This window comes from Triticum urartu, chromosome 2A, assembly GCF_056163025.1.
Source record: "Triticum urartu cultivar PI428250 chromosome 2A, HENAU_Tu73, whole genome shotgun sequence".
NCBI classification, from domain to species: domain Eukaryota; kingdom Viridiplantae; phylum Streptophyta; class Magnoliopsida; order Poales; family Poaceae; genus Triticum; species Triticum urartu.
Genome location: NC_141874.1, coordinates 379,409,667 through 379,419,818, shown reverse-complemented (window position 1 = coordinate 379,419,818; position 10,152 = coordinate 379,409,667). Strand labels below are relative to the sequence as shown.

General features: G+C 48.9%; 1 protein-coding gene across 1 annotated transcript; it reads left to right on the top strand.

Annotated features, from left to right (window-relative positions):
* The first annotated feature begins 366 nt into the window (after positions 1–366).
* On the top strand, positions 367–2,716 carry INT2 (inositol transporter 2). Its single transcript, XM_048700603.2, has 3 exons — positions 367–705; positions 808–1,251; positions 1,378–2,716. Exons 1-3 carry the CDS (start codon positions 502–504, stop codon positions 2,461–2,463), a joined length of 1,734 nt encoding a protein of 577 aa, XP_048556560.1. The 5' UTR covers positions 367–501; the 3' UTR covers positions 2,464–2,716.
* The last annotated feature ends 7,436 nt before the right edge of the window (positions 2,717–10,152 follow it).

Here is a 10,152-nt window from a genome sequence, read left to right as displayed (position 1 = left end):
GCTCTTCAGGTAGCTCGTGCTGAAATGGACAGGTAACAGACAGTCATTCCACCGGCACCAATATGGCTTGGAATCACATCAGGGAGGACGATGCCTTCTTGTCGGGTGGTTGGATGTACCAACTGACTAATGTCCATTGCTTTTTAGCCTCCTAATCGTCGCCATCAGATGACACTCAGCATGGCCCCCCTATCCTATCCTATCCATTTTGTCAAATCAGTAAAGTGAAACGCCCCCCTATCTACTGGAATCTTCTTCCGATTATGGTCAATTATTCGTCCACACGCGTGACATGGACATATTAGACAATTAATGTTGTATGCGTGCGCCTGGCGTATACATGTACTACTCCCAGGGGGTACTCCTACATAGTAGTACTACGTGCACACACTAGTCGGTGCCAGTCCAACCCGGTCGTCCTCATCCATCCGTAAGCATTGAGCATTCCAAGGAGGAGCGAGGAAAGATACAGATTAGAGAGCGTCAGCCGGCTGGCCGGCCATGGAGGGCGGTGCTCACGGGTTCGACGGCTCGGCCTTCAGGGAGTGCTTCTCCCTCTCCTGGCGGAACCCCTACGTCCTCCGCCTCGCCTTCTCCGCCGGCATCGGCGGCCTCCTCTTCGGCTACGACACCGGTGTCATTTCAGGGGCACTGCTTTACATCCGCGACGATTTCCGCTCCGTCGACAAGAACACATGGCTTCAGGTAATTAAAAGATCCAATTCTTCTTCTCCTTGGCCGAAACAGACTCATAAGAATCGCTACACTTTCGTTTGCTAATTAGTATGGAGTATATGATTGCTGCAGGAAATGATCGTGAGCATGGCGGTGGCCGGCGCCATCATCGGCGCGGCGGTCGGCGGCTGGGCCAACGACAGGTTCGGGCGGCGGACGTCCATCCTCGTGGCCGACCTGCTCTTTTTCGCGGGCGCGGTGGTCATGGCTTCGGCGACGGGCCCCGTGCAGCTCGTGGTCGGCCGCGTCTTCGTCGGCCTAGGCGTAGGCATGGCATCCATGACGGCGCCGCTTTACATATCCGAGGCGTCGCCGGCGAGGATCAGGGGCGCGCTCGTCAGTACGAACGGCTTCCTCATCACTGGCGGCCAGTTCTTGTCCTACCTTATCAACCTCGCTTTCACCAAGGCGCCGGGGACGTGGAGGTGGATGCTCGGAGTCGCCGGCCTCCCTGCTGTGTTCCAGTTCGTCCTCATGCTCTTCCTCCCCGAATCGCCAAGATGGCTTTACAGAAAGGTTAGTTTTGGGTAGTAGTACTAATTGTTTATTTAGAAGATTGATTCTTTCTTTTTATTTCCTTGAACTAAAAAGTTGTGGTAAATCTTTACATGAACGAACGAACTTAATTACCGGTGATGTCAGGGGAGGGTGGAGGAAGCAGAGGCGATCCTGCGTAAGATATACATGGCCGAGGAAGAGGTGACGAGGGAGATGCAGGAGTTGAAGGAGTCGGTGGAGGCGGAGGCGCGGGAGCGGGGCTCGTCGGAGAGGGTAAGCCTGACGGCGCTGGTGAAAACGCCAACTGTGCGGCGGGCGCTGGTGGCCGGCGTCGGCCTGCAGGTGTTCCAGCAGCTCGTGGGTATCAACACCGTGATGTACTACAGCCCGAGCATCGTGCAGCTCGCCGGGTTCGCCTCCAATCAAACGGCGCTCGCGCTCTCGCTGGTCACCTCCGGCCTCAACGCGCTCGGCTCCATCGTTAGCATCTACTTCATCGACCGCACCGGCCGGAGGAAGCTGCTGGTGATCAGCCTCGTCGGCGTCATCGCGTCGCTTGCGCTGCTCTCCGCGGTGTTCCACGAGACCACCACACACTCACCCGCCGTCGGCAGCGCCGAGACCAGACACTTCGATGGTTCCCTCACATGCCCGGACTACCGGACGAGCAGCTCCGGCTGGGACTGCACCCGGTGCCTCAAGGCCAGCTCGACGGAGTGCGGTTTCTGCGCGTCCGGCGCCGGCAGCAAGCTGCTCTCGGGCGCGTGCCTGCTGTCGAACGCGACGGTGCGCGACGCGTGCCACGGCGAGGGGCGACTGTGGTACACGCGCGGCTGCCCGAGCAGATACGGTTGGCTGGCGATGGTGGGGCTGGCTCTGTACATCGCCTTCTTCTCGCCGGGGATGGGCACGGTGCCCTGGATCGTCAACTCAGAGATCTACCCGCTGCGGCACCGCGGTGTGTGCGGTGGCGTGGCGGCGACCGCGAACTGGGTGTCCAACCTGGTAGTGGCGCAGTCGTTCCTGACGCTGACGGAGGCCATCGGCCCCGCGTGGACGTTCCTCATCTTCGGTTGCCTGTCCGTGGCAGCGCTCGCATTCGTGCTCGTCTGCGTGCCGGAGACCAAGGGACTCCCCATCGAGGAGGTGGAGAAGATGCTCGAGAAGCGGGACCTCAGGCTCAAGTTCTGGGCACCGCGTGGCCGCGCTAGCAAGAACGACGGGCTGTGAGTGTCATCCCTACCTTCTTCATTTAGCGCGCGAACGAGACAATCTGTGGCCATCCAAGTAATTGGAATTTCGATTTGTAGGTTTTTTTTTCTTTGAGGGGAATTTGTAGGCTTTCAATACTATATACGTATATGTTACAAATAACATTTGTCGGCTTTCAATAATATTTGTCATGAATAGGTCACTGTCTGTAAGTTGCAACGGGAACATGAATATCCTTCTACTCTTAATAGACGAGTTGATTGAATAGTCCTATCACTTTTGTCTGGTTTTTTTTTCGTCTAGTTTTTTTTTGTCTCACCTCCCATTACCCTCCCACGTTAATTTTTCCTTCTTCACACTTAAAACTGAATCACGTCTAATACTCCTTCCATTTATTCGTGCTTGCTTTGGTAGGTGTTGATTCAATTCAATCATATAAATATTTGGTAATTAAGAATTTAAAAATAATATCATATACATGAAATCACCTTCCAAACAGATCACCTTTCAAACAGATCACCTCCCTCTTTGATTTATTTTTCCCACCCATCCCCTTCCATACTTCCGTCGTTCGTTTATTCGCAGCCCCCACCATCTATACGGTTCGTTCGTCCTCTCCACCTCCCACGTACGCGGTTCCACCTTGCCAACGTTTTTTTTCATTCCCACAAAGAATTGTTGGATAAATAATCTCTACTCCTAAACAGGGAGTCCGTTGTCGTTTGATCTCGTTAGGCTCGCCCATCAAACGCTACCAACCCATTGATTTTTTTTTCATCTCGCCGCAAAACCGATGGGCAAATAACCAGGAAAAAAACACCACCAAAAAACCCATCAATCCTTGACCACACTTTCCTTTCACATCACGTTCACACACAATCACAATTTTCCTAATCTATCTAATAATCAATCTATATTTAATAATCCCTCCTTCCACAGCACGTTCAGAACTTTCATCAATCTATCTATTCAATTATTCCATATACTTCCCCCGCAAAAAAAATATATATATTCCATATACAACCCGGTTCGTAAACCCCACGATCCCATGTCTCCCTCCTAGCCCTAACAAACGACAGGGCTAGCACCGCCACCCCTTCGTTCTCTTCCCCAGGCTGCCTCACCTTCGTTCTCTTCCCCGACGCCTGAAGCCATGAGCGCTGCCGCGTCATCAAACCTTCAAAACTGCTCCATCTTGCGAGCTGTCCACGGATACCAACTCTGCGGCGAATTCCTCCTTAAATTTGTACCAGCTAGGCCCCGATGACTGCGCCCACAGCGTCCCGACACAAAGTTCAAGATCAAGGTCTCACCCTTTTCTCTTCTTTCCCTGCTTCTATTTTGTTCTAACCCCTCTCTTCAATCTCCTTCCATGGATCTTGCCTCTCACTGACCCCATGATCAGCAATTCAAGTCAATCGTCCGATCTGGATGGAGCATGGTCGACAGAGGAGATGAAGATGCACGCCGTGTCGCCGCCTATAGACGTGTCCGTCGCTGTCCTCCTTGCACTCCAACGTACGCCGGCCTCACCACCACCGATGACCTCCCTCCACTCCATGTTGCAATGCGCCCCTGGCTTTAGTCCACCCCATGGAGGTGTGCCGACATGCTCGTGAGATGAGAGAGAGGAGGATGCACCCTTGCCCCTAGACGTGATTCGCCGCCACCCCTCTAGCGCCTGACGTTTTGACGAGGGAGACCCGGCAGGCACGCGTGGGTAGCGAGCGAGCGTCAGGAGAACCACCGAGGAGGATTACATAGAGTAGCAGCACACGCCGTGTGCCCCTCTCGCGCCCGCGTCCATGCAGCTGCGGATGCTGGTAGTCGTGCCGTCGCCTCTTTGGCCGCTGCTCTGCTTCCTCTCTCTCTCTCTCTCTCTCTCTCTCTCTCTCTCTCTCTCTCTCTCTCTCTCTCTCTCTCTCTCTCGCCATTCCATGTTGTTGCTTCCTTTGGAACCCTATCTTGGACAATGGCAAAAGGTTCACGTCGCTGCTCGCAGGCTGTATGGCCCAATGCGTGAACTTATTTGCTCAAGTTCTTGCTGCTTCGTCTCATTTATATAACACAGATTATCTATTTTAATGTAGAGCAGGATCAACTGGCCAACATGTGCGACGGCGGGCATGCGCTTGTGTGTTCCCGAGGTCAGGAGCCGAGGAGGACAGTGGTTGCACATCTACGGTTCTGGCTGGCAAAGCATGGCTGCACCGTTATCGAGCACACAGATGGGCATGCGTCCACTGCCGGCGCCAGGCGGTGGCCGACACTAGCTTGGCGTGGCAGTTCATCTGTTGCCCATGCGTGTCAGGTTTGTTGCTCGCTCGTATTAATTATTTCATTCCATCATGTAAATACGGCCAACCTGTATAATCAAAATGCCCGCTTTGCTCATTACATAATTTTTCTTAGGGAATAACGCACTAAACGAAACATGCTTTATGCAAAAAAGAGAGCAAATGAGGGCCAGATAGATAAACCTTTTTTTCAAAAAAAAAGAGAGCAAATGAGGGCCAAATGGCCAAATCAGGTGGGATGGGTGTTTGCGTCGAACGTGAGGGTCTGGCCGTTTGCGTGGAACAGGTGAGAGAGGGGGAGTGCATCCACAAGTGCAGGCTCAACAAGCACCATGTACCAGCACAACTATCGTCATTATGAGCACCTCAATGTTATCAACATCCAGAGTCCTTCAAACAGGCATGTGCATATTCTTGGTAAGCAGACACATGAAATCTTTATAACCGTTATTTTTTCAATGAACAAGTGCTTTGTGACGTATGCAAGCTGCTTGACAAAAGTTCATGATGGAACATGCTTCTTCATATGTCGTTTAAAATTGGAGCATTCCTTCAAGTGAGGATTTTATAGGATTTTACATGTTTATTTAGCCATCATGGCAACAAGGGAATAAAGATTACACGAGAACTTTGTAAGTTGCAGATGTTTAATTGCAAAATTAAGGAGATTGGAGAATGTCGTATAATCTTTTTGTGATGTTATCACTTCACATTTGTGCATATCCTACCTAAAATGATATGGTTTCAATGTAGTGTTAAATTCCGGTGAACTATATCTCTACCCCATGGATGTTGCCTGCCCCTTTGTTGCAAACACAAAGTTGCATGAGACCAAGTCGATTAGGTATACTTTCTTACTGACCGATTGGTGTGGATCAAACATGGACAGGAAATTTGGAGTTGGAGATGGAGGAAAGGGAAAGAGAAGAGACGAAAGTGGACTTATTTTATTGGATTCACGTCCCTTTGGTTCCTTCTTGCTGCAAGGGTAGATCTCGGTTGATTGCCACACCCAGTAGTAGGTCAGATGCTCATTTCAAATTCTATATGAGTAATTTGGTTCATAATTTGGTTGTGGCACCCACATGAAACTTGTAGATAATCTCCTGCTGATATTCATATTATTCTCAGTTGGTTGATTTGGTGAAGTACATTAAGATTTACAGTATCTTGGTGAGGGCCAGCTGGAACATGCTGGCGAATAACGCATTTTAGGTTGCTGGGACATGTCTTTGGCCTCCCCTTACTTAACTCTGCATCTGGTTTGTAACATGAGATATTCTCTCCTTCTTTTAGGGTCCTGGGAGGAGCGACACTGCCTAGGCGCGGTGGACGATTCCCTGTGAGGGGATTATGGTTTTTTTGCTTGCCTGTTCCCAAAGAGATGATTTTTCTTCGTTTTTGGTTTTGGATACTGAATTTAGGATAGCAGGAACAATGTTACTGCCAGACCGGTAGGAGTTGGACATACTTGATGAAGCTTTTTGCTGATTGCAAATTAGGTATTTGCAAATCAGTAGTGAACACTCTGTGTTGTTGTTCCAGAAAAGTAAGTATCAGCAATTTATGTGACATTTCATGTCCGCTCCATGAAGCATTGTATGCACACAGTATATTGATGATTTTATTTTACCTTCATATCTGCTTAATTTTCTTACCAAACACAAAAGCTTTGTGTCTTGATCGACGTGTTGATAGAAGCGAACATAATTCTGAGAGAAGCCTAATACTCTGAATTTGTGTTCCTTTATTGTCCGAGCTTTACATTTCCTAGGAAAGTATTATGTAAATCATACATTGATCATGGTTCTTAATGGTTGTCTATTTTCTTGGATCTTTAGAAGAAGGGTCATTTGCATTTCTGTCCCTAACTCGAACCACCTACTCAGATTTACCCCTAATTTCGAAGCATGCTCAAATTTGCCCATCTGCCATTAAGTGACGTTATAGAAATGCCTTTTCGTTCTGTTTCCATCCGGTCAAATGGGTTTGACCATCTACACGACGTTTTTTTGGACAATTTGCCCCTACCCGTTAAGTGTCACATACATGCGGGACCCACTCAAAAAATAAAATAAAAGGAAAAACACTTTCTCTCACACACTTACATGTGGGCCCCAACCAATAAAAAGAAAAACACTTTCTCCCACCCCCTTTTCTAAAATATCTTGTGTTAATTAAGAGTGGGTCCATTGCTGAGCCACACAAAAAAGACAATTAAACTAATGCTCACAAAAAGATTACTAAGCTAATGGCCCGCTACACTAATCTCGTCGGCGACCAAATCCAGCGGCGGAGGCACGCCTGGAGGCTGCGGGGAGGACGAATGAGGGAACCAGGCGATAGACCTGGCTCGGCCGCGTCCAGGGTTGGTCTCTTAGGACCATATGGTCGCCAGAGCTAACAGCAGCGTTCCCGCGACGGCTCTGGGCGGCCCAAGCGGGGGAACTAAAGTGCTAGAGGGAGAGGGTCGCCGAGTGTGCGAGTCTAAGGAGCTAACTAACAAGGACGACAGTCACGCCGCTGGGGCTCAGGGAACACCAGAGTGATGACTTCGACGATGGTGGCCATGTCAGTGCTCGGATCTCGCGGGGAAGACGACCAGAGATCACAGAGTTTGTTGTGGAGGAGGTCCACATATTCTGAGGCACCTCATGTTGCTCAAGAGGTTGCAGGCCAGGGAGCTTCAACGCCGCCGAATCGGTGGCGGCAGTCCGAGGCTGGAGGCGGGGAAGATGTGTCATGGCGCTCGGTCCTTAACTTCTCTGGTCAAATTCGTAGGCTGGGATCACAAGGGCATCTCGTACGAGCTCCGTGGCGAGGTGGTGGCGCTTGAGGTTGAAGTTGTCCACGTGACTGATCGACGACGCCGACGACACACTCTCAGGCATGCTTGCGGAAAAGGTCTGGAGGGTGGGAGAGAGAATGAGGGCGTCAGTGGATGCATGTGGCAGCGTAATGGGAGGCCAGCAGCGGCGACCAGGCTTGAGCCTCTGGTTCGCCGGACGTGATAGAGTGAGGTAGGGAGAGAGATGATTTGTTTCTTTTGTTTTATACTTTTTGTTAGGCCCCACTTGTAAGTCAAAGAGAGAGGTGGGAGGAACTTTTTTCTGTTCTTTTTTGTAGGCCCACATGTATAAGTGATACAGAGAGAGGTGAGAGAGAGTTTTTTAGTGAGAGGACCTAGCCGTAAGGAGGGGCAAATTGTCCAGAAAACGTCAGGTAGACGGTCAAACCCTTTTGACTATACGGAAACGGAACAAAATGGCATTTTATGTAACGTCACTTAACGACACAGGGGTAAATTTGAGCATGCTTCAAAATTAGAGGTAAATGAGAGTAGTGAGATCAAGTTAGGGACACAAATGTAAAAGACCCTTAGAAGTATGTTACCCTTAGGGTACTGTAAAATAAAGGCATTTTATAAAATATAGGAAATTTAAATATGTGTGTGTTGAAATAAAAGACAAAGGGTGACGTTGAGTTAAATGAGTTTTAGGGGATAATCTTTATGGGGGAGTCGACTATTCCTCTTCCACCCCCAACCGTACCCTCAGCATCCATGTCCGTCCCCTCTCTCATGGCTACAAGGAGCGAGAAAGGGTGGCAGGAAGGGACCGAGGGATATATGGAGATAGGAAGAGCGGAAGATTTGGTGATTAGAGTGGGGGTTGAGAGAACGGGATGGGGTTTGAGATTGTTCTTTTCAGAGTGGAATACTTTCCCTACTTCAGAAAATATGGCAAATCACATTTAATTAGAGATGGCTTTGTAGCAAATTGCATGAGCGAGCAGTTCATATTTTTTTTCATCAACTCTACAATTTTTTTCTTAGGATAGAATGGTAAATGCATTGGTTGGTTGCTTCAAGAGTTAATAACGGGCACAGTGACATATCAGTTGCATACCCAACAACGGACATCATATTTTATTTTGTGGTAATGCATGACATCCAATTTTATGTTACATTGTGGCAATGGACCAGGAGACATCGGATCTGTCTTCTTGGCTCGGGGGGCGTCACGGGCGGCGCACGCCTCATCCCCCTGCGATGTACGGTATGAAGGAGAGAGGGCGCCATGGCTATGATAAGATCGGCGTCATCCGAGTTTTAAGGAAAGAGCTCCAGTTAGAAATGTCTTGCTAAGGCACGAAACAAAGTGCGAAGGGAGGATCCGATAGGAAAAGGGAAGGATGCATCGTGTGGTGGGGATTTTGTGTTGCGACTTGAGATAACATGACGGATAGTCTGGACAACCTCATTTCTCTCTCACATATGATTGGATTTAAGGGAGCCCAAACTGTCCAAGCAGTTGGGTTTTGAGCGGTGATCATTTCATTTATTATCTAAACACATCCAATGTACGAGAAAAAATTAGTTTCGACCTTGAAGATGACTTTAATCCTTTACCTGATTTATGTATATACTCTATAGCCCGTAGCAACGCGCGGGCATTCTACTAGTTTCTAGTAGTGGTTAAAACAACATTGTTGATTCTCCTTTTACTGCTAAATCACGGTTCTTCTTTCATCGGCTCATGCAGTCGGATAGTGATGCATAATTAACCAAAAATAGTCAGTTGCATATCCGGACTAATGCAGACTGCGAAGCTTTTTTTTGCGAATACGCAAAGATTTTATATCTTTCCGTTAAAAAAAGAAGTTAGAAAACCAATACAAAGTGTTGGTACAATCATGTGATACGAGCGCAATGGCATTACGATTTTATATCTTTCCGTTAAAAAAAAGAAGTTAGAAAACCAATACAAAGTGTTGGTACAATCATGTGATACGAGCGCAATGGCATTACACAGTGACCAGAGCATACAAGGAGGGTGGGATGCTCTACTCGACAAAGACCAAGGACTACGTCTCACGAAGGATGATAGTCAATCCTTTAGCATCTGCCCTCGCCCATAGTCATTCTTGGTCTTGGATTTCCTACAAGACTCGTGATGTGAAAGGTCGCATGCCATCAAAGATGCAAGCATTACAGTGACATCATAAGCACCACACAATCAGCATGATGAAAGGGGAGAGAGCCCACAACTATGACCATTGGGGGCATGATGTGAGGTCGCCATCCACCACTCGGAGAATGTCATCGTGTTGCCGAGGATCAAGGTTGTGGAACGGCACCAGGCCAGTACATCGTGCCAAACCTTCCGTAAGAAGGGGCAGCTTGCGAGCACATGGTGCAGATTTTCGAGCTCTCGATCGCAACGAACGCAATTGGGCTTTGTGAGGTAGGCCACGCCTAGCAATGTGATCCACCGTCCAACATCGATCTTGGAAAGCAAGCCATGTGAAAACCTTGTTGCAGAGGGGTGCCGATGTTGATGCATCAGTTCAGGTCCTGAGTCGATCCTTGGAACATGGCCAGATAGCAAGACTTGGCGGAGTAGCTATC

What these genes read in the sequence shown, in the direction of transcription:
- INT2 (XM_048700603.2), top strand. Translation starts at nt 502, where the DNA reads ATGGAGGGCGGTGCTCACGGGTTCGACGGCTCGGCCTTCAGGGAGTGC. An exon ending in ACAAGAACACATGGCTTCAG is followed by an intron (nt 706 to 807) that starts GTAATTAAAAGA and finishes TGATTGCTGCAG; the next exon opens with GAAATGATCGTGAGCATGGC. An exon ending in CAAGATGGCTTTACAGAAAG is followed by an intron (nt 1,252 to 1,377) that starts GTTAGTTTTGGG and finishes CGGTGATGTCAG; the next exon opens with GGGAGGGTGGAGGAAGCAGA.